This window comes from Terrapene carolina, unplaced genomic scaffold (assembly GCF_002925995.2).
Source record: "Terrapene carolina triunguis isolate 2854851 unplaced genomic scaffold, T_m_triunguis-2.0 Scaffold180, whole genome shotgun sequence".
Lineage (NCBI taxonomy): Eukaryota > Metazoa > Chordata > Testudines > Emydidae > Terrapene > Terrapene triunguis.
The window spans coordinates 4,528,905-4,554,515 of record NW_020664531.1 but is presented as its reverse complement, the minus strand read 5'-3'; the positions used below and the strand labels follow the sequence as shown (position 1 = coordinate 4,554,515).

At 40.0% G+C, this 25,611-nt stretch overlaps 1 protein-coding gene across 1 annotated transcript in view; it reads right to left on the bottom strand.

The window, feature by feature from the left end:
- The window catches only part of LOC112123197 (receptor activity-modifying protein 3), a 95,963-nt gene that overhangs the window by 44,861 nt on the left and 25,491 nt on the right, over positions 1–25,611 (bottom strand). Inside the window, exons 2-3 of the mRNA XM_026654115.1 lie at positions 19,843–19,872; positions 15,694–15,826 (exon numbers count right to left, since the gene is read on the bottom strand). Coding sequence (XP_026509900.1) covers positions 15,694–15,826; positions 19,843–19,872 — 163 coding nt within the window. The remainder of the gene's footprint in view (positions 1–15,693; positions 15,827–19,842; positions 19,873–25,611) is intronic.

Genomic DNA, 25,611 nt, shown 5'->3' with positions numbered 1-25,611 from the left:
ACCCTGTTTGGGTTGGGGTGGGGGAGCTCCTGTTGGTCCCTCCTTTTCCTCAGGGGCAGGGAGGAACAAGTGGCTTGGCTCTAACTGTTTAAACTCTGAGCCAGTTCTCTCTCTCCTCCTACCCCCACCTTCTCCTGTTGCTATTAAATTATTGGGATTAGGGCAGACCAGTTGATTGGCTCCCACCTGCAGAGCGAGGAAGGAGAGGTGGTTTCTGCCCTCTGCAATTTGGCTTTTGTTTCAGCTCCACCCTGTCCCACTTGTATACTGGATCTCTTGAGAAGCCAAGTGCTAGGCCGATCGCCACATTTTAACTGGGGTCTGGATGGGTTTTGCTATATGGCAAATTGACAAATGACTGTCACCTTCCATCCAGCACCAGAGGTCTGGTCTAGGGATTTACACTACATTTATCACAATTTTGGTGGGTTCCAGTGCAGCTGGTGTCCTAAGAAAGGGTTTCAGGTGAGGTCCAAGCCACCCAATGGGCTGCTTCGGCACAAGGCCTGCCGGTGAGGAGGGTATACCTCCATGTCTCACATAGTATGGGGCTCATCTCATTTCTCTGGTGTCATGAGGACAATGGGTTGGGACTCTAGATTCTTGCAGGGTCCCCAAGCAGGTCTGGGGGTATAGATGGTACATTGTTTCATACCCATCAAACTACCACCCAAGACCAGTGGCACCCAGTTAAATTCTGCCCTGAAATGGCCCTGACAAGTAGTTTGGGGATAACTGGTTAATAATTTAATAAAGTTGCAGCCTCTGCATTTCACCATACTCTGGCATGGGTGTCTCATTGCTTCCCCGTCTGCAACAAATATAATTTTACCCTCAGCCTTCAGATCTATTGTTTTTGCCTGGCTGACACAACCCAAAATGATATTTCCTTTGGGTAACTGGTATGTGCTCTTATGCCTGCAAGATGACTTTTGCAACAGCAGCCTAGGCTAGAAATAACTGATAGAGAATTATACCTGGCACTGAAATATATAATACATGATTAAATCAAGAGACAAAAGATAACAACCAAATCCTACATTCCTATATTTCAGTCCAATAGCAATAAAAAGTTATCAGAGCTAGTATCTTCCCTGAAGAACTGGTTATTGGACTGAAATGTTGGGAATTACACCTCAGCACTATGTTCTGTCTCTTGAATTATTATTACCAATTACTGCATTTAGTGACTGCTGCTAGAAAGCAAGCTCCCATTCTATCTGATTCAATGAAAACCTGGCCTTGGACTGCATTCTTCAAATGGCAAACCCCAACCGCACAAGCACATATGGGAATTCAATTATATAATTTTATTGGCATGATAAGACATAAAAATGTCACCCAAGTGTATTAAGAGACAAAGAGAGAGAAGCTGCTGACTGGACATCTTACAGTATTCATGGGATCTGTGATCAATATGTGTGGAAATACTTAATAGGCAGAGGAGAATAGAAAAACAATTTACATACTTCTAAACCCAGAGGTGTTTTTGTGGTCAGTGGACATTAAAGGTATTTCCCACCATAGCTTCCCTATGAACGGCAGTGAGCACCACAATGGTTTTGGTCCTATAGACACCTTTGATAAGTGATTCTTCCAGCAATTATGTCAATGCAGCACTAGAGGAGCTAGTTAGCCCATGCTGTGATGTATGATCATTTTGGAAGATTTTCTTCTGAAGTCTTGTCACTGCATGGGGTTATTGGATGCACCCCTGAGAAAGAAGGTACTATAAACTATATGAAGATGACCTGTCAAAAATACCCGAAAGCAGGCTTTTCCATTTTAGGCTCACACAGTCTGAAGTGGCGATATCTGACCAATGACAGATGTCACTAAAATATCTTCCATGTCTACAGACTCTACATCATTCTTAAAAATTCCACCTTAGCATGAGTACTTCTGGGAATGACAGCAGTAGAGAATATGACAACCACCTGTGCTGAGGTAAGACAGACTTGGAAAATACCCAGTTTTTTCATAAACTTTCAAACATATTTGTGCTTAGAGATATCCAGTCCAGGATGAACCAGTAGCTAAGGCTGACAGTAATAAAGCAAGATTTGATTATATCCGCTACTAAATATAGACTTCTAATTTAGCAAAACCTTTTATAAATTCCTTTTTTATGGTACACATTATTATTGAAACTGTTACTAATGGCATGCCATGTACACAAATGTATCTTTGCTCCTATCATAGCTACCAGCCAACAAGAAATGCATACATATAGCATTTTCTTCTTTTTTAAACTTTATTTATATTGTTTTTATATAAAATATAAACAACATAATGAAACAAAACATATATAATGATGCACAAGATTGAAATACCATATAAATAACAAAATTCAGTGTACATTATTTGTAAAACCTGGAAAAAACAAAAACAAAACAAACAAGCAAAACTCTGACCCTGTAGAGGTCCATCAATTGTTGAAGTGATTAAATAGATAAATAAGTGAGAACATAACCTATGAGTGTTGGGGACTAATATATACTAAACTGCAAAAAGCATGCAATAGTTTCATGTGTGACCAGACATCTTCATATTTTTTCCAAGCATTTCTATTAGACAGAGTCATTGTTTCCATTAAGGCAGTAGTAGAGAGTTCACTAAGCCAGTCTGTGTATGAGATAGGAATTGCAGATTTCCATTTTCTCAAAATAACTCTTTGGACCACTAAAATAGTTACTGCAACCCATTTTTTAACTGGTAATACCAACTCATTCAGCACCCATAACATACATAAGGTTGAAGAAGGAAAAAATAGCAACACAATGTTGTTGAGAGAGCACTGAATATGGTATTCCAGAACACATGCATTTTTGACAGGTATAGAGGATGTATGAAAGGTTGGCATGGGGGCTGTTTGCATTTCCAGCATTCACTATGTGTTCCCAATCTAGCTTTAAACAAATATTTTGGTGTTCAGTAATACCTGTTTATTATCTTGTTCTGGAAGAATCCCAAGAATAAGGCATTTGAAGTATATTTCACATTAAGCAGGATATCGCCACAGGTTTCTGTTGTGATAGTAAGGCTAAGTTAACTTTCTGATTTTTCTTTGAGACTGAGATTGGGGAGGTAATGCGAAGCAGTAAGCCACCTATAAGTAATTCCTACAAAGTGACTTTTGTTTCCATGTTTCTTAACATGTTCTTCTAGAGGTGAGAGAGTTGAAACAGACCAATTGTCCCCTATCCCTACATGAATCCTTGAGCATAGCTGCTGAAAGAAGGAACTGTGGGATAGCGGTAGCTGATATTTGTTGCACATAAAATCGAAGGAGGCCAGTCTATCGTCCTGTATTATATCTTTGTTTTGTTAATCCCTTTTCTATCCAAATTTGTCTTAAATGTGAAGTTTTCTGTGGTCCTGAGGTAGGGGTTATCCTATAGTGGTACAAGAAGAGAATTAGTAAGATTGGCTGCTGTAATCATCTTAACACATTGCAGGATGTCACATGTAGATGCAAAGATGGGATTTTTCCTTAAGGGTTTGGGTATATAAAAGAAGAGAGGGAACCAATTGGCATAACTAAGCTTTTTTTAATCTCAAACAAGGCCAGTGCATATTCAGAGCTACTGGGGAGGAACCACCTTACAATAGGATGCATTTGGAATGCTAGATAATATAGATGCAAATCTGGCAACCCCATGATTTTTAAGGGTCTTGTGTGACAAGAGAGGCTGTTTTTTATCCCATATAAATGGCATGATAAGCCTATTTGACCAAAGAGCAAGAGAGAGACCTTGAAAGGCAACAGGCTAATGATAACGAGTCACTATTGAGCAGATATTCATTTTGGCTATTTCTAGACTCCCCAGTAAGGATAGAGGGAGGAGATGGGATTGATGAGGATGGACTCTTCAGTCATACAAAAATTTCATCAGCATATAAACTGATTTTGTATTCTTTCCTGTTTAGAGTCACACCTTCAATGGCTGCATGCCGACATATGTACATTGCCAGTGGTTCAAGAGGAACCTTAAAAAGAAGGGGCAGGGGGGGACATCCCTGTTGTGTCTCTCTTTCTAGTTGAAATGTGGGAGAAATAATTCTATTAATTGATACGGAAGCAAGGGGAGAGTTGTATAATACACTGACCCAGTTCAGGAATATTGCTCCAAAGCCAATTTTTTTAGGGCAGCTATTAGGGTCATTACACCCTATCAAAGGCTTTTTCTGCATCTAGAGATAAGGCTGTGGAGGGAACATCTGACATCTGAGCTTGCTGGATCAAGTGAGTGATTTTTCTCATATTATTAGCAGCCAATTTTCCTTTAATGAAACCAAACTGATCTGAGTGCATGATTGATGGGATCATGGTGTTCAGTCGTCTCACTAAAATTTTTGCAATTATTTTGCAATCCGTGTTCAATAGAGATATGGGGCGGAAGTTGCCACAGTTGCAGCCATCTTTGTTCTTTAATATTAAAGTAATTAAAGCAGTTCTCATCTTACAAGACATTGTTCCTTTTTGGAATGTTTCAGTGAAGACCTTTGAAAAAATAGAAGATAGCTGATCACAAAATGTGTTGCAGAAATCTGCCGGAAAGCCATCCATCTTAGGGGCCTAACTGGAATTCATATTTTTATAGCCTCTTTGATCTCTTGTGTTGTGACAGCTTTGTCCATAAACAACACTTGTTCTGAAGTGAAGGTATTAAAAAGTAGGCCTTCAATGAAATGATCACATTTATTAGAGTCAAATTGACTGTCTATTTTATATAAAGTTTGATATAACTGCTTAAATTGATTATTTAAATTGATATCTATTGGTTCAAGGATGGCACTTCCATCTTCTTGCACTAAGGAAGAAATATTGTTGTTGGCTAATTCCATCTTAAGTCTTCTGGCAAGTAGTTTACCTGTGTTATCTCCCCATTCATAATATCTTTGTTTGACCCTGTTGAGTGCAAATTCGACATGGCTAAATAAGCATTCATTATATTTATATTTGGCATTGATTACAGAACATAGGTTTTCATTATTTGGTTCAGTCTTAGGCTTTCTCTGCAATTCATCTACTTCATTGTCCAAAGAGTCTATTAACTTGAGTCTCTCTCTTTTTTTTGGGAGGTATACTTTATGCATTCACCCCTTACAGTAGCTTTCAGAGTTTCCCAAAGGAGGGTATCTGGGGTAACTGGGTGCTTATTTTCTTGTGTGAAATTAGAGGTGACTCAATGAACCATGGAACAAAACTTCGCATCTTTTTTCGCAGCTTTCACCTAGAACATTTTAATTATGTGTAACCAGCATCGATGCTAAGTACAATTGGAGCATGATCTGAAATTAATATATTATCAATAGCTGCTTTTAGGCATGCTGGAATCAGTTCTGAAGACACAAGAAAAACATCAATTCTGGATTCAGATGAATGTACTGTAGAGAAATATGTATAGTCATGCTCCTTGGGGTGTCTCAGTCTCCAGATACCTTTTAAATCAAGTTCTTTCATTAATAGTGATGGTTGGCCTATTGTGCTTTGAGAGCTGGGTCTCATGTAATTGGACTTGTCCAGATGTCTGTCTAGTGTAGTATTCCAGTCACCTCCCAGTATTACAAGAATGCCTTTTTTGTTAGAAAGAATGTCTGCAATGTCTTTGAAAAATTCAGTATTACCTCCACTTGGATTGTAAATGCTTCCTCAGATTAACTTTTTTGAGTTGAAACCATCTTCAAGAAGAACATAGCTTCCTTCAGGATCAGACCAAAACTGTATACATTGAAAAGTTATGGTTTTATGAGTTGAGATGGAAATGCCTCTGCTCTTAGAATTCAACTATGAATGATACTCAACACCGACCCACCTCTTCTTGATTCTGTGGGTATCTATTTCTGCTAGATCAGTTTCCTGCAATAAAGCTACTTAGCACTTTTTTTATCTGAGGTATTTCAGGATATTAATTCTTTTGGAAGGTTGATTAAGTCCCCTCACATTCCAGGAGCATACTCTTAGAAAATTCATGGCAAAGTTTTAAAAGTTATATTAAGATATATAACCTTATTCTAAAGATACATATTTTTCCCTGTTGATACTGTAAAACCACATCTCTAGAATATGGTCTATATTTATTAGGTACTGGTTAGTTTTGAATGAATTGGTGTGAATTGAATGAATCGAATGAATGAAGCCTTCAATTGAGCTTCTAAGAGCATCAGGTATACTAAAAGATCTATAGTTAAATATCATGTGTCTTCCAAAGTATATTTATAAAAGAAAACAAAAAAAAATTAACAGACTTAAAACAAGCCTAGGTGGACATGCTCAGATCCCTGATGGCTTCAGTTCCATCTGGCCCTCCCCTCCCTATATTATCTAATATAGTCTAAATGTCTCTAAATATTTTAAGTTAAATATTACCCTGTAAATACCAATGGGTATTCTAGAATATGTATAATGCATTCTATTGTATTATACATATTCTAGAATATGTACTTAGACTTATGGGGGGAGAGGATAGCTCAGTGGTTTGAGCATTGGCCTGCTAAACCCAGGGTTATGAGTTCAATCCTTGAGGGGGCCACTTAGGGATCTAGGGCAAAAATCAGTACTTGGTCCTGCCTAGTAAAGGCAGGGGGCTGGACTTGATGACCTTTCAAGGTCCCTTCCAGTTCTAGGAGATAGGATATCTCCATTCCTACCTACAGAAGATTTTATGTGTACATACACATATGTATATACATATATAGAGACTCAACACATGTAAATTTACAATTGATTTGGTACATCAAATATAAATTAGTACAAAATCTAAATATGAAAAATCATATTCATATGTCAAATGCCCTTCACAAACTGAATATCTAGTTCTATTTTAGGTTACAGTCTGCTCTACAAGTCAGGAGCATTGACTGTTCAAAGGACTTGTGGTCACCATAACACAATCCATCAGTGAAGAGATTCTGTCTAGCAGTGCAAGTTGTGATGATTAGTATGGATAATACTTCAATCAGTAGATGGTGCTATAAACCCCAGCTTTGTGTTAAACTGTTATTCTATGTATTGCAATGCTATACAGTTGTTATTATTGCTCAGTTTCATAGGAGATCAACAGAAGAGTTCAGACTAGCTGGTTATCTGATAGTACTTGGAAGGTTATATAAGTGACAGTTACCATATCTACAAGGATACATAGGAAAACAAACTGATTATTAAACTTGTCAAGGTGTGTTTTTTATGATAAAACCATTCTGCTATTTTTGGTCAAATCTGGTCTCAGTCTTTGAAGCATCTGTCAAGCTTCAGAGGTGGTTTTGTAAAATCTTGTGGAGCCTGCTAAATCCATAGTGAAGGTGGATGGGTACTAGATACTGTATCTGATCTTGGTGCCCCTCATGATTTGTTTTAGGTCATTGAATGCAGCCCTCTTTTATTATGCTCATCTGAGAAGTCAGGAAAAAGTGAAATTTTATGACCTTTGTACATAAGGGTTTCAGCTTTTCTGCAGCATTCATTAATATTACTTTATCAGTAAACTTCAGCAGACTGAAGATGATGGGTCTTCGCTTGCTAGACTCCTGCCTTCTAGTACCAGGCATTCAATGAGCCCTTTCAATATCTAATGGGGGTAGCTGGGGGTCAGGGAACAGCTTCTGAAGAAAGTTGATAATATTCTTCCCCTCTAGACCCTCTGCAATGCCCAAGAGAAGAAACAACCTTGCCAAGATCTATTTTCTAAGTCATCATGTTTTTCTTCTAGTTTGTCTAGTTTAAGCTTTAAGAAGGCAGTTTCTTCTTTAATTTCCCTGGTTTCAATGTAGCTCATTTTCCAAGAGAGCCATTTGGGAGTTTGGATCACATACATCATTAGAGAGGCCATGAATATCTTTTGAGATTGAATCCAGTCGATCTGTGAGGAATGCTTTCAGTGCCACGATATCCTGGCCTAGGTTCTGCGGTGACTTTGTGGTGTCCCCCTTCAGCCACTTAGGTGATTCAGGCTTAGCTGTTTTGTTGCCTCTCATTTTTTCATTGCAATCCATATTCAACAGTTTGAAGTTTATCTAGGGGATTAATTTAAACTTTTATGACAGAAATGTATAGCCAATCTGCTAGGAAAGTAATTATTAGAAATGAATTGATATGTGGGAAGTGAGGAGGTCCAGGACTAGGCAGCCATCTTCCTCACAGGTACCATGTGACCTCATAACATTTTCTTCTAAGTGATTCAGATTAGTAATTTGGGAATTCATTAGAGAAGGCACATCATAGAGAATGCAGTACCAAAAATTTTAAGAGTAATAGAGAATACAGCACTAAGAATGTCAAGGGTTTAATACTGAAGATGCATATTCCTAAAAAGAGATTAGGTTTAGGAGAGATTGATTGCCAGAGAGATTGGTTTTTGTGTTGTTCATTTTCGAAAAACTGCTTCCAGGAGCCAGTTTTCTTGATTAAAATACCAGGTTTTTTAGATAACAAAACAAAAGTTGCCAAAAGGAAAATAATCCACATAACTACCATAAGTAACACTCATCAAGGCTGTCTTAAGACAGCAGTGAGTAACTTTCTCTTCTTCTGGCCACCTCTTTAAGGAACTGGACATTTCAGACAACACCCTGACCATGGTCTCATTGTGATCTGATGGGACTCATCCACATCACATAGCATATGTTTTAGAACTTTTATTGCACAGCTGATTAATTATAATCAGGGACTGAAGTATTCAGGCAATAGACCAAATCCTAATATGAGTGGAGCTGTCATTGATATACTACATGAAAAAAAGCTTTCTGCAAATCTTAAACCTTTCCAATCACTCTAGAACTACCTGTTGTCCTTAACCCACTACGTATGCTTAAATTTGATATTCTATTTGACTTGCCTGCGATATGCTGCGTTTACCTCCGGGCATTTAAAAATATATTGTTACATTTTAGCTGCTAGGAAGATTTCTGAACTAGAATAATTTAAGACCAATCATCAATGTAGGGTGACCAGATAGCAAGTGTGAAAAATTGGGACCGGGGGTGGGGGGTAATTGGCACCTATATAAGAAAAAGCTCCAAATATTGGGACTGTCCCTATAAAATCGGGACATCTGGTCACCCTACATCAATGTGATCATGAAGAAACAACTGGTCATTCTCCACTATCATAAATGCACATCTCCAAGTGCAGATTTTACATGTCTATCTTAGCTATTGATTTTAGGAATTTCTAAGACTCTAATACCAGGGTGTCCAAACATTGAAATCTATAGGAGTTAAGCACTTAACCAGCTTAGATACTTTTGGGGAATCCTACTAGGTGCCTACAACTAAAAAAAATCATTTTGAAAATCTGCTCCTGAATCCTTCTGGGCCCTTATATAACCCCCCAAAAATAGGCATAAATATGAGGGGAACATTGTACATAAACTGTTGAAGAAATATTCTCCAAAATGTGCTTCTATAAAAGTTAAATGAAACTGATTTTTGAAACATGAATAGTATATTCAAATATGTTCTCAACTAGACCCTATTCCATGTGAGAATTGAAAAGCTTGTATTCCAATTTTCAGGATTAGGGACCTTTGGCAAACAGGTGTGAAGCAAGTTATATATTTAAAAACAGTTGGCAATAATGTTTTTCTTTCTTTCTAAGACTTAACACTGTGCATAACTATTTGCCGTGAAGACACAAAATTACTTCACAAGCCAACAGAGGTGGGCCAAAATCAGAACCCCAGATACAAACACCCTCAAACTTTTGATAGGGATCTAAATTTTGCAAGCTCAGGGCCATTCTTACAAGCAAAGGTTTGTTGTTATGGAATGTGCAATGCAGCAATTGCTCTACCCCTTTCAACATGCCTACAAAAAAAAAGTCTCCTCTGATATTGAATTTACATTAGTTTCATTCCACTGATTGCTGTGCCATGACTCATTTTTACCAGTAGAGAGGAGATCTGAAATCAGGCCTCACTATATATTGCAGGCTTACCAGCAAAACATTTGAGCTACAAGAGACCATTACCAAAAATGCCATTTCTTCACAAGTTTCTCCTATGTATCTTCACTCCAAATAAAAAATTGAGTATCATAACTTTCTCATCATCCAAGATTTTTCTGTCAGATGAGCTAGAGAGGGGACAACATTTAATTTATAGTTCACGGTGTTTTTTTCATACCCTATGAAGTGAGGTCAAAGCATCATATCATTCCTCCGGCTACCGGTTAAATTGCTAAAGCTGAAACTGAATTTGTTATTTCCTCCATGCAATGAAACTTTAAGGAGAGCATGCAGTCTTGACAAGAAATTGCCAATAAATATTTTATCCATCCAATGTGTTTTTAAAGAGAGTTTTTTCCCTTTGTCTTTCTGTTGCTCATATTTGAAATTCTTTCTTAAAGAGGTTTTTTTTACAGTGTAATTCCTCCCTGCATATAGTATCATTTTGCATTGGAAAAGATTGATACTTTTCTCCCACTGTGTTGTATATTCAAGTAAAATGAATACAGCTGTTCAGCAAGGGCAGTTTGTCAGACAAAATTAATCTTTGTACACAAACATAATTGATCTGATATTGGAAAGATATATGACGTGATAGGAGAAGAGGTTTTCTATGACAATTTAAGCACCCAGTGCCTACTGAAAGTCAGTGAGAATTGGAAGCCTGAGTCTCCTTGGTGCCTTCTAAAATCTCTCCAAGGAATATTTTAACAGCTCTAGCAAAGTCAGCAGAGGAAACCTGTTGATCCTGCATAAACAGTGCCAGATTCTGATCCCTTTACTCATGTCGAGTAGTATTTAGTTCTGCAAGTAGTCCCATAAATGTAAGATATTACTCAACATGAGGGTATCAGAATCTGATTCAAAGTAGTTTATTTCCCCCAGAAGATCATAACATAGTTATAATGCAGATCATGCCCTTGCGGGGAGGAGGGCAGAATGACAGTGTCTCTTTTAAGATGAAAAAATGGCCTGTCTGATGAGTTAAAATGTTAAATTATTGCTCCACACCTTATTTTAAATTCCTTTTTACAAAAATATGTCAGGATCTTGATTCCAACACTATGTTTTTTGCACACATACATTTCTCCCATGGGGGTGTCAATGAGATTGCTGCCCATGTAGGGAGAGGAAAATATTAGAGAAGGAAATAGATCCATCGGGTGCATGAATTTGCCCTTAATGTGTTGCTTTTTGTAGCATGCCAGTATACTCTTATGATAAAATGGGTATTACTGCAAAGTGCTAAACATCTCTGCAATATCTCAGTTCAGAAGAGACCTTAATTAGAAATTGTGCAATTAAGATATAAGTCAAAACAGATACTTCCTTGCGAAAGTGCACTATCTGTATTAATGCAATGCTTAAGCTCCAGAACTTGAAGTTTTATGCTGAACGTTGCAAAACACACTAATCCATAACGAGGATACCCATACTGTGATCCCAGCAAACTAAGCTAACTTCCCATTATAGTGATGGGAACAAGAAGAGACCAAGATCTCCAATGTGTCAGACTGCTCTCCTGTCCTTTCAACACTTGTCTAAGGACGTACCCAAGGTTACACCATAAAGATACATTCTCCCAAGTTTTCCTTGGAAGGAGACAAGGATTCCTCTGTGTATTTAAGACACTTTTCTTCCTGCCTATTTAATAGGGGAAGGACAACTAAATTCAAATCACAGTTTCTTCTATTGCCTTACAAGCAACTTATCACCCTCTGTCTCTCCACTGAGAAGACTTGCTCTTTCACAGCTTCCACAGGTTTGGCTTCCTCAGGCAAAGGAGCACTTGAACAGTTTCACATCCTCAACATTTTTCAGAATAAATTTTTCAGTGGAATGCTTAGTCTTTTATTTTTCTCTTCCTTTTCCCTATTTTTAAATCTTTCAGATGAGCAGAAAATATATGCAGCCATCCAACTGTGTAGTTGTCACAGAATGAGAACTTATTTTTAGCCTGGATACACAGCATGCAGTTTTAGACTCAGTGTAAAACGTTGAGAGTTGGAAGGGGATGGAGAGAGCGTAGGGAAGTCAAACAACAAGTCATCAGAACTCATCAGGCTCTCAACTCCTCCATGCAGGCATGTCTACTGCCTACTCCTAGAGAAGAAAGCTATACGGAGCCATCATTTTCAAGTGTCAACATAGTGTAGGGTATCAGAGGGGTAGCCGTGTTAGTCTGGATCTGTAAAAAGCAACAGAGAGTCCTGTGGCACCTTTAAGACTAACAGACGTATTGGAGCATAAGCTTTCGTAGGTGAATACCCACTTCGTCAGACGCATGTAATGGAAATTTCCAGAGGCAGGTATAAATATGCAGGCAAGAATCAGTCTGGAGATAACAAGGTTAGTTCAATCAGGGAGGGTGAGGTCCTCTGCTAGCAGTTGAAGTGTGAACACCAAGGGAGGAGAAACTGCTTTTGTAGTTGGCTAGCCATTCACAGGCTTTGTTTAATCCTGAGCTGATGGTGTCAAATTTGCAAATGAAATGAAGTTCAGCAGTTTCTCTTTGGAGTCTGGTCCTGAAGTTTTTTTGCTGTAAGATGGCTACCTTTACATCTGCTATTGTGTGGCCAGGGAGGTTGAAGTGTTCTCCTACAGGTTTTTGTATATTGCCATTCCCGATATCTGACTTGTGTCCATTTATCCTTTTACGTAGTGACTGTCCAGTTTGGCCAATGTACATAGCAGAGGGGCATTGCTGGCACATGATGGCATATATAACATTGGTGGCCGTGCAGGTGAATGAACCGGTGATGTTGTAGCTGATCTGGTTAGGTCCTGTGATGGTGTTGCTGGTGTAGATATGTGGGCAGAGTTGGCATCGAGGTTTGTTGCATGGATTGGTTCCTGAGTTAGAGTTGTTATGGTGCGGTGTGTGGTTGCTGGTGAGAATATGCTTAAGGTTGGCGGGTTGTCTGTGGGCGAGGACTGGCCATAGTGTAGGGATAATTAGACAACCAGTTGGCAATGCTGGTCACACTGATAACATGTATCAAATGCAGCCCTCCAAATACAACACGTATGGACCTCTGGGGTTGGAGAAACAAGTTTCTTCATCAAGTGAGAAACCCAGCCCTCACCTCCATTACTACCAAGGTCCCACAATAGCAAAACCAGTGAGAGATTCTGCTGCACTGAGGGGAAAGGAGGAGGTGGCTCTAGACTAAGTGAATGGTACAGCGGGAGTGCATCCCCCTTACATAGCATATAGCCCAGCTTAGAGTGACACCCTACCTCGCCTTAGGAGAATGTGTGGGTAGGACATATATAGAGGGGAGGAGTGATGCCAGAAGATTTGCTGCTTTGTTGATCCCTCTTGCTGCTGAAAAAGGATCACATAGGGCTGTGTAGGCTACTCCAGGTACTAGATGGGAGTAGGCTCCATGGAGCCCTTTTGCAGTCATTCCACAATCTGGAGCAAGTCGATTCCTCCTCCTGCTCCACCCACCTCCCACACATGTCCCCAGTGCCCAGTCCAACTATATGGATTTGGTCTTAGGACAGGAGAGCAACTACATTAGAAAAAAAATGGGTGGAGCCAGGAGTGGAATGCATTAATTCTAAACACTTCTGGGACATAAACAAGAGGATAAGAAGTTGAGTGGGAGAGGCATGTTCCCTCTTACCCCTTCCTCCCCCCCAGTGATTTCACCCAGGCCCTAAAAGTTGAAGGAAAGTATGTATTTTAAAAAGTGACCTTTAGAATGACACTATGCGCGCAAAGGCAAGGACTAACAGAAGATGGTATCTAGGTGGTTAATATGCTGCCAGATCACGTGACGTTTTAACTCACTTTAAGGTTTCAGTGGGGGTCAGGATACAAATGCCCAGGAAGCCCCAAAGTGTCACTTGGCAAGCTGCTGCAGTAGGACACAGAAGAGAAGCTGCATTTTATCAGATAGCTTATCTACTGGTGACCAGAGAGTCAGGGGAAAGAACTAAGCTGCTCTCTCCAAGTCCCACAGATGACTTGTCAAAGGGCGGGGGAGTGGATCAGGGACCATTTGAGAAGAGAACATGCTATCATAAGTGGCCGGAAAATCAGAGTTAGGGGAGATTTAAACTGATCTCAGACCTGAGGAAAATGTTCCATTCCTGTTTAGTTCTTACTTTGCTGGAACTAGTTCACCTGAACCTCATTTTCAGAGGTGCTGAATCCTGACAGCTCCCATCCATTTCAATTGGCTTTGTGGATAGCCAGCACCTCTGAGAACCATGTTCAACATTACACGAACACACCTACTCATAAGGGACATCACAGTGATGGGTCACATTGGGTGGAGACACCAGGCATAGGAAAACAAACCCAGGACCCAACAGGGGAGAAGCCACGCCTAGCAGCAGGCACCAGGAAGAAGGCTCGAGCCCCACCTTGGGGCAGGGGCTACACAAACAAATGACAGCATGAAATATTGCTGTCAATAAAGAGAATGGAGTAGTTGTATTTGAAAATACACCTTGCATTAGTAACTTAATGAGAAAACTATGGATTTAGAGAACATTTGCCTTAAATGTGTTGAACTCTGGATTCACTATAGATACAATAAGACAGTTGACATATGTTAAATCAACATTAGCAACGAGGAGCCTATTGATTAACCTCTATTAATATGTTTTAGAGTAGGTGCTCTCCGAGTCAGAGACTGTGCCTCATTTTACCTTTGTGTGGCTATAAGCCATCTTTGCGCACACACACCCCTCACCCACATAACGGGTGCAGGCTAAATGTCCATACACACACACACCATGAGCAGGGAAAAACTAAACGGTAGATTGTAAATCTGTGTCACAATCAGTTTCCTAGACTGCTCCTAGGACAGGGTAGGCACAGTTTAGCCCTATGCAATAGAGCAGGGGTCGGCAACGTTTGGCACGCAGCTCGCCAGGGTAAGCACCCTAGCGGGCCGGGCCAGTTTATTTTCCTGCTGACGTGGCAGGTTCGGCCGATCGCGGCCCCCACTGGCTGTGGTTCACCGTCCCGGGCCAATGGGGGCGGCGAGAAGTGGCGCGGGCGAGGGATGTGCTGGCCACGGCTTCCCGCCGTCCCCATTGGCCCAGGACGGTGAACCGCGGCCAGTGGGGGCCGTGATCGACCGAACTTGCCGCGTCAGCAGGTAAATAAACTGGCCCGGCCCCCCAGGGTGCTTACCCTGGCGAGTCGCGTGCCAAACGTTGCCGACCCCTGGAATAGAGAATCAAGTACATGGGGTTTCAGTGTTAGAAACTGTATCTAGAACATAAGTAATTTATAAATATTAAAGATGTGGTACATCTGCTTTCAGCAGGTACCAGATAATGTATCCACTAAGTGCTGAATATAAATCTCAGATAACCGCAGGGAGTGGTGTGAGGTGGATTGCAGCAGATGAGAATGGTAATGGAGCTGCCAGTTTATGTAGCCATTTTTCATACTTCTTTGTTGCTCCAATAAAAAAGAGCCAAATCCAGCAGTTTTTACTCAGGCAGAACTCCAATTAACTTCAAAGTGTCATTAATATTTTCTTTTGATTTCAGTACACGTTTTGCCTCCATATTCCCATCAAATTTTGCAGAATTTGGCCACAGATTAGTGAGAGTTTGAATCCAACACAATAAACAAATTGATGTCCAAATTGATTCTAGTGGGGAATCACCACATCCTTGGTATTTATAGAGCTGTTCCTGACACTTGATGCAATTGACTTTTTAAAAGGTTGACACCCTTAAATGATAAATAATAAAGACAAAAACATGAAACTTACGGGATAAATTCTGTTAGGTTGCACCATTTTTTAGAGTCCACTTTCTTCATCATCTCTTCAAAGGATTTTCCACATCTGGGCAACTTTTCTAACATGAGCGATTCATTGCAGACAATCACTTGTTGATGTGCACCTAGAACAAGTCAGATAGCACTTTAAATCCCAAGACACTGATGATAGTAGGAACATGGATGTGGAATTATTTTCTTCACAACTCTTAGCACTAACAAGGTATCACCCCTTCTATTCAAGAATCTCCGAGGACTTTACAGACATTGATGAATTTAACTTTACACACCACCACTTCGGGTTGTTATTTATTCCATTTTGTAAATGAGGAAAATGGGCACAAAGAAATTTAGGACCAAATTCAGATCTGGTGTAAGATGGTGTAGTTCCCATTGAAGTCAATGGGAATTGGGAACCACTTCTACTACAATTGAATTTAGAACATTATGAAGTGCCTCAGGTCACACAAAAAGTCTGTGCTAGAACCAAGAATAGAATCCAAGTGTTCTGACTAAAAGTCCTATGCTTTGTCCAAAAAAATCCTTCTTAGTTTATCTATAATCCAATAGATATTACAGTTAAAATAGAAAATGTTTTTATATGTTAAACCTTTAATACTCTAGATATATCAAACTATTTTACTAAGGAATAGGTTAGAACTACAGTGACTGGGCAGACAAAGGCAGCAGTAACTATGCTCATGATAACTCACAAAACCCTAAGAATTAGAAACCCTTTTTAATGAGAGGAAGAATTTTGGCCATGACACTTGGATTCGGATCTTGGAAAAGTACCATGAGATCTGCAGTTTCCAGCTGCTGCTAGAGATGGACAGTAAAGCCTCATCTGGAAGTACTACAACTCTAAATAGTGCAATACACTCCCTTCCCCACCCACTTGTGTAGAACGATTGGAATAATTAAATACAAAAAGTAATAAATCATCATTTAAATGCAGTATCATCACTGACTGTGAGCCTAATTCCTGGTGTGGGATTTGAACTCATGCATGTCCTTCTGGGCTAGAGGTAGCTAACTGAGCCACATTACCATATATTACATTGTCTTTAGGAGCCCAGCATAGAGGGAACTAACCTGTTGCATTTACGATCGTATAGTATTTCTAAGCCTTATTAGTGAAGACAAAATGGAGTGATTGACCACATAGATTTGCTTTGGGTCAGAGTATAGGTTAGGAAAGAATTTGGCAAGCTTTAACACATTAAACTAACTGTTTTGCTGTAGCTATAAAATAATATTTTTAATACCAGGAATGTTTGCACATCTCATCTACAAAGGACTTTAAAATCAATTGTCACTAATAAAAGACTGGGTAGAAGCAGATCTAGGGTGGGGTAGAAGACTCTTCTCTTCATGGGACTGGCTTAGAGGGATTGGCTAGCATTAGTTGGCACTGGTGTTATAAGCACATAGCCATGAAGAAAAGAAAATAGTTAACCTGGGCTTACACTTTTGGCAAGCCCTAAAACACCTTTGGGCCGGCACTGTTTAGGAATCTGATCTGTAAATAGGCTATTATGTATGAGAGCACTTCTACCCTGTAGAATCTCAGGAGTTTGAAATGCCAAGGCCTTCAGAGCATTAGACAAGTCTCTGAGTGAAGACAGGGGTTTACTAGCTATCAAGGTCCCAGGAGGCCTATAAGGCAGGTTGGCTGGGGCTACCCAGTAAGAGCCAAGGCCGACAGTTCTGCAGGAACATGGAATCAGACAGAGAGAGGCCTACGTGACTGGCAAGTGGATGCAGGTAGGGCTTGTGCTACAGGACCCAGTTTATTTGTATGAAAGAAGCCCAAGGGAAGGGCTAGCCAGTTGTCGGAGGAAAGTCAAGACTCACAGTCCTGAGAAGAGATTGTGTTGTTCTGGTTACACCTCAGAAAAGAGAGGATTTTTATTTGGATCTAGTCTGTAGATCAGGAAGTGGAAGACTTTCACACTTGTGCCTTTTTCCTTCTGCAGCCAGAAAAAGGAGAACTTTTATTTGGACCCTGTTTACATCACAGGAAGAGAAGGGAACCTTTGTTTTCTCTTCATTATTGAGTTACATTTCAGGAATGGGCTCCTTTCAGTGGTAGGAAGAACCTGCCACCTTGCTCCAAGAGAGATGCATTGTCTGTGATTTCAGAGAACCTGCACTCCTGCTTTCCTCTGTGGAAAAACTCTTTACTGCTACTTAACCAGGAGCTCCTTTAAGGTTGCCACTAGTTTGGATTTTTCAAATCTCTTTCATCTACAGTTATTTCAATTAACATTTGCTATAACAATAGCAAATGTTAACAATCTGGGCCTGTCACTAAGGATGTTTTACCACCAAGTCCAGGTGCTTTTTTAATTTAAAAAAGCACACACACACACACACACACACACACACACACACACACACAACCCTGTATTACAATCTTAGGCTAGGTCTACACTACCCGCCTGAATCGGCGGGTAGAAATCGACCTCTCGGGGATCGATTTATCGCGTCTCGTCGGGACGCGACAATCGATCCCCGAATCGACGCTCTTACTCCACCAGCGGAGGTGGGAGTAAGCACCGTCAACGGGAAGCCGCAGAGGTCGATTTTGCCGCCGTCCCTACAGCGGGGTAAGTCGGCTGCGATACGTCGAATTCAGCTACGCTATTCGCATAGCTGAATTTGCGTATCTTAAATCGACCCCCCCCTGTAGTGAAGACCTGCCCTTAGATGCTGTGTCAGACAGGAACATTACTAAATGAGAATGGCATGGTTATTGCAGTCTTCAGTTGTTGGGACTTTGATCATGGATCCATCTGTAACAGGATGCATATAGTTTAGAGTCTTAAGACTCAGGTAAACAGACTGATTTCAGCTAAGACGGGGCTGTTCTTAATTACAAAAAGGAATATCTTCACTGAGAATGAAAAGTATATTTGTGTAACCCCCGGGTGTGTGTTACAGGTCCCCCATCCATAGATGATAGGTGTTTCTTACAGTGGCAGCTAGAGATATTGGTTCTTTAGCTCCAGTTGTAGCAGCTCATTGTTTTAGCTCTGGAGGTTCCTTGTTCAGTCCCAAGTGTGCAGCCAAGATGGTAGCATTACATTTTCTCACAGCACTGCATTGCTTTCCAAGCACTTTCAAACAGTGACAGCACTGTCGTTCCTATCCCACTTCTTTCACCACCTTCAGTTATCAAAGAAAGATTGCTAAGGCTTTGTCTGCATTAGAAAAATTCAAACCCATCATTTATCACTGGTGGTAGTTATTGTAGAAGCTGTGAAGCTGAGTTTAGGATTTTTACTCTTTTTTCATATAATTCTGCTCTGATCGGGGTTAGACAAAATGGTGGTAACAAATGCCTGAGCCCTGTCTACACTAGTATTTCCACTTTTCCAACCATCTGTGGCGCAGCACTGGTGGTAAATCGTGCATCAGAATTTTGCTAATGTTGATCAACACTAGCCCTGAGCAAACTCAAAAACTGATGTGACAATATGTGTCTGGCAACCGGAGATCAGCAGTGATGTGTTCACTAAATCTGTGGGGTGGGAGAGCGCTAGAGGCAGGGTATTCTAAGTGGGGGGAGTCTAATTTGAAAGACAATTCATTTTTTGATGTGATAAAACCTAAATTTGTTGATTTTTAGGCCACAATACAAAATCTAGCTATTTACTCAGATTCCGAAGTGGGCTCCATTTTTCTTTTTCGTAGACTTGGATTTTTTGGTTGGCTTTGTTCAGAGATTAAATATTTTTACTTGTGTGATTTAAAGAAAAAATGAATAGAGCCTGATGAGTGCATATCTTCTAAAACTAAAGGGACACAACTCATGAGAGAATCTGATCACACAGTCGTTTCAGTCTGATTCTCTGACCACAGCTTTTTGATTCTTAAGTTTCTTAGCTAAATCGGACCCAAAGAGCATTTTAAAGTTTTCCCATCACTATCTAAACTGGTTAAAGACTAGGACATATTGAAAAACCCGCAGATATATTCCAAATTAAAAGCAAACTGCTAATGGACAAAAGTGTCTAGAGTTGACTAGCTGAACCTACTTATGTTGTGGTTTTGTGTGTGTGTGTGTGTGTGTGTGTTTTTTAAAGGGCTCTCATTAACAAAAAAGTAATATATGTTTGAACTTTAAAAAGCTCACCTGTAAATCCAAGTGTCATTAGACCATTAACTAGAAGGGAAAAAAAGAAGAGACTGATTAGAATTTCTTGGTTTTATTCCAGCATGATGAAAATTTGTGTAGTATTAGATCTAATGCATAAGTAATCTTGACCACAGTTAACGATTCAACAGAACATTCCAAGTCACTACATGCCCTAAGTACTGTCATAAGGGTTTATTTTGATTAGAAGTGGGAAGATTAACGTTTGCTCAACATTTATTTTAAAAGAATCACCTCTTATCTGTCTTTTAATCTGCACAAATCACACAGGCTTTTTAGGGAACTAAGTGAGTAACTTCATGCAGATGACTATGTTCTGCTCTCATTTACACCCTGTGCAATACCACTGAAGTCAACTGGATTGCACAGTGTGGGAGGTCCGAATATGGCTCAAATTGCATAGATGCAAATTCTATCTTAGTTAATATATGCCCAAACCCCAGTCCATTCAATGAGAATTGTTGTGCACCCATATCTAAGAAGAATTCAGCCCCTACTATGGAATAAACTTTTATGATGGTCAAGTACAAACTTCTATTGGACAAGAATTTACTAGAATTCTGCAGAATAGGAATGCAAGTATCAGGATGCTTTGATAGCATAAGGATGTGAGTTTCAACTATACACCTAATAGTTGTATCTATTTTGTAAAAGCAGTACATATTTTTCAAGTCTGTCAATGTAATGGTAAATGTAGTGGATTCCCCACCAACTTTTTTAAATCTACATTTTCAAATGTGCTTTATCAATTGCAGGCAACTGTGTTATGAAGTTAAGTAAACATTTTCTGGGAAGGATAAAACTACCCACTCCCAAGCAACCAAAGTTTTGATGTACAACCACAAGTTCACCCCTACAATTCCTGATTTCCTCTGGAAATCTTACATTACACTTCTTTATAAATTTCTATCAAGGATCTCCAAGTATTTTGCAGTCATGAGTGAAGTATTCCTCACGTTACCATTGCGAGGTAAGTCAGAACTTAGCTTGCCATAAGAAAACAGGTAAAGGAGGTAAAAATTTATCCACATTTTACATGTGGGATAACCAGAGCAGAGAGAGGTTAAGTGACTTTCTCAGTGTCATATAGGAGGACTGTGGCAAAGCCAGCAATGGAACACAGCTCCTGGCTCTCAGTCTCATGTTTTAAACAAGACCATCAGTCAAATGAAAAGGAACTTCAAAAATGCTATTAATCTTACCAAAAGAAAGTAATACGGGAAGTCTCACAAGATAGATTGGTTTTGTGCCTATTCTCAACCAAAAGTCTGAAAATGTTCATGTAAGACCCCAAACCTCCAAACCTTTTGAAATTCACCTTTTATTGACTTAGCAACATCATGTATGCCTCTCTTGACAAAGATTTAACTAGGAGACCATAACGGGACACGATTGACGATTTTCTTGTGATTCAACATCATGCCATTCTTTTAGGAAGGGCTGATTCCAGTATTCCACTTAAAAAAAACCTACTAATTAATTGACTATTAAATTCATTTAGATAATACATATAGCTACAAGTAAAGTGTAGTTACAGTGTTGAAAGATCCTGTAGTATTTCACTAGTAAATGATCATGAAGATACATTCACAAACATTCTTAATTGAACCAATAGTTGAAAAAAGAGGTTAAGATTGAACACACCAACTGGCTGCTGGTTTAATCACAGATGCCACCAAGTTTTATTTTCTACATATATAAATAGAAGCTACAGTGGTTACCAGTAAGCAGGACAGAAATTGGAGGCTAAGGGGAATTGGAGATGGGGCTAAAGCTACAGGACAGAGGGGGTGGGAAGTGGCAGCAAAACCATCTCTACTGATGGTCATAGCATCTCTTTGCATCAGGAGTCAGTATTGCACTGATCTGCAGCTCCAGTGCCCCCTTTAGCTACTTCCTCTGTGCTGCGTAGGCTCATCCTTTGTCTGTGTTCTGTGGCCCAGTCCTCTTGTCAGATGATTCTCCAGTCTCATTCCCTCCTAAGAGATCAAAAGTCCAACAGCACAAGCTCCAATCAGCCATCAACAAAAACGGCCTTCTGCCCCTCCCTAGGGCTATGTTAAGATCCCCTCACTTCCTTCACAGTCCTCCCTCAGGACTTTCCTTACAAGAGCTTCTCTTCTTCCCTGCAGAAGAAGCCTGACTTCTCTATAATCTCCCCCTCAACTGAGCTCCCTTAGATTGCTTATAAGGCTCAGGTACCTAATGGATTATCACCTAGTTCCACCCCCTCTGGCCAGGAGGCAATCAATCAATCACCCCACAGTTTCAGAACACGCCTCTAATTGAGGATTTTTTCCCCCTTCTCTAGCAAATCATGGGAGAAACCTGATCACAGGCAGGTTTGGAGATGCTGAGGTGTTGTAAAAGAAAAATGACAGAGGAGGGAGACAGGAGAAAGTAATAAGCAATAAGGAAACAAGTGTTCTTTTATTACCACACATTTAAAAATCATCTGCATCAAGGCTTTGTTTTCACTGCCAAAAAAGGGTGTGTTTTTACTGTGGGATGAGTGATGTGCATCCTACTGTAAAATCCTAGTGGAGACAAGACACTGTCGTTTTTACAATGATGTAGGTGAGGTCAACACTAGATCCCACCTCCCCACCCCATGATTGATCTTGCCTATTTACCTCATAGTTAAACTACTAGAGTGCCTTATCTTTACTAGGATTTTACAGCAGGGCAGCTAATGCACATGGTAAAAACACGTCTTTCTGGCAGGGAAGGCATACCCCCAGAATGAGCTCCGATTCTCAGAGCTGCACCGTGGACTTTTATTGCACACACTGCACTCTGATCTTGTACACAGAATTCCTACTGATGTCGACATGAGTTTTATACTGGGATCTAGGGCAATATAGAAAGTAACAGTGTGGATTCACAAGTGGAGAATTTTTGCCCTATAATCATGAAAGTGAGGCTATAATCACTGGGTCCTGGTGACATAGCATAAATTGTAAGAATGAACCATGAGCAATTTGTCAATCACTAGAACTCCATCATGGGAGTGTGGTTTTATTAAGTACTGGCTTTTTTTCCCCACAGTATTATTTGTATAGTACTTCAATTGCCATATAAATTTAAAATAGCATTTGGACGCTCTAATGTCAATATCTACTAAAGGTGCCCCAAAACACTTTTCAATAATGACCTTCATACTTTTTGAAAGTTCATAACAGAGAATGTTATTCTGATATTTCCCTCTTGCCTAAATATTTCTTCAGGAAGCTGCAATTTCTGTCAAGACTCAATGATTTTAGAGAATTACATATTTCCCAAAGGATGTGTGAAGTACCTCTTGTTTTATCTGGCTTGCGTATGCAGTTCTTTCCTCAATAATCGTAGCATTGGAATACCCTGTATAGTGTGTCCTGTGGCGTATCAACACTAGTCTTCAAAATTTGTCTTTGCCACTCCAAAAAATTACTTTCTCTTCAATCCCATTTCTCATTAACTGAAGGACAGAAGCAATTTTATTTCCCTATTCTTCTTTTATCACAGAAGTTTTAGTATATTGCTATAACTTCTTATATTTATTCCACTTTAATTCCCAAAAGATTCCAAAGCATTTGACAAGCACGGATACAAACATATTCTACACACAAGTGAACTTTAGAAACCAATGAGATCCCTTTATTCAGTACTGAAATGCAGCTACATCTGGACTGAAATTAGCAATGTAATATTGCACAATAGAACTAGTATAGGACTAGAGGTGAAGAATCGAGGTGTAAATGACTCCTACTAAATCACCATCTGACACTTCCCAAAGAACCCATAACTTCCCTGGTGCCGTCCTATCCAAGTACTGGCCTGGCACCACGTAGTTTGTAAGAACAAGCAGGATTACAATTTCAAGTGACGTGGCTACAGGCCAAGAGTTATTTCTGATTTGTAAGACATAAGCTATGATACAGTGTTACAAAATTCTGTTGCTTCCCCTCTATAATATATATAATATACCATTATCCCCATATTATCTTAATGCTAAATGCTAAGAAGACTGGCCTTACATTAACAAGTAGGTATGCAGCATGCCGTATATTTAAATTTTTGTAAGTAATTAAACATTAAATTTATCTCTTGAGCATTTAGTGTTCAATATACAAAATTTAGTTATCTATCCTCTTACTTAAAAGTACATAGATTCTTAGATTTCAAGGCCAGCAGGGACCATTGTGATCATCTAGTCTGACCTCCTGTAGAACACAGGCCATAGAACTTCCCCAAAATAATTCTTAGAATGTATCCTTTAGAAAAACATCCAATCTGGATTTTAAAATGGTCAGTGATGGAGAATGCACCACAACTCTTGGTAAGTTGTTCCACTGGTTAATTACTCTGACCTTTAAAAATGTACACCTCGTTTCATGAATTTTTCCAGCTTCAACTTCCAGCCATTGGACCAGCTTATACATTTCTCTGCTAGACTGAAGAGCCTATATTAAATATTTGTTCCCCATATAAGTACTTATAGACTGTAATCAAGTCACCCCTTAACATTCTCTTTGTTAAGCTAAATAGATTGAGCTCCTTGAGTCCATCACTCAAATCTAATCTTTTAATCAATCTGGTGGCTCTTCTCTGAACCCTCTCCAATTTATCGACATCCTTCTTGAGTTGTGGATCCCAGAGCTAAACACAGTATTCCAGCAGCAGTAACACTACTGCCAAATACAGAGGTAAAATAACCTCTCTACTCATGCTTGAGAGTCCCCCATTTATGCAGCCAGGAATCACATTAGTCCTTTGGGGTCACAGCATCACACTAGAAGCTCATGTTCAGCTGATTGTCCACCTGGACCCCCAAATCTTTTTCAGAGCCACTGCTTCCCAGGACAGCATCACCCAACCTGTAAATATGGTCTACATTCTTTGTTCCCAGATGTATACATTTACATTTAGTCATATTAAAAAGCATATTGTTTGCTTGGGTCGAGCTTACCAAGCGATCCAGATCACTCTGTATCAGTGACCTGTCCTCTTCATTATTTACCACTCCCCTAATTTTTGTTTCATCTGCAAACTTTATCAGTGATGATTTTGTTTTCTTCCAGGTCATTGATAAATATGTTAAATAATTTAAGGTTCTGGAAACACACCCATTAGACATGATTCCACATTTACAATTACATGATGAGACCTATCAGTTAGCCAGTTTTTAATCCATTTAATGTGTGTGTAACAGGGTTCATGACCCACACCTCTTCCTGGAGCCCACTTGCCCTCCCCAATAAGGCTCAGAGAGGCTTCAGGGTTCTGCGACACCCGTGTCTTTATTTACTTAACTTCGTCCCAAAACCAGTGTCCATCTATGTACAAGCTTTACAGGATTATTCTCCTCCTTTATAGGCAGAGGCAGCCTTCAGCTAGGAGGCCTCCCGTTCCCTCCCTGACTGACTTCTCCCTGGCTGCCCCCTGCCTGCTGGCTCCCTCCCTTGTCAGGCCAGCAGGTGTTGCTAATCCTCAGGCCAGCATCAGGCCTTTTCCATCAGCCCCAATCTGTTTCCCCTGATTGGAACTGACTGGGCAGGGGCTAATTAGGTGCTTTTGCACCAGCACCCTGCTACATACCTCCCCCACTTAAACTGATGCCGGGCCTGATCTTGCTCGGCCCTGCTTTTCTGGGCCTGGGGTTTTACTCTGGGGATGGCCTCCCTGCCCATCTGGGTGGTCCCCGGGCTCAACCCTGTGGGGTTTTGGCATGCCCCACCCACCCAAAGGTGCATTGGGCAGGGGGTGGGC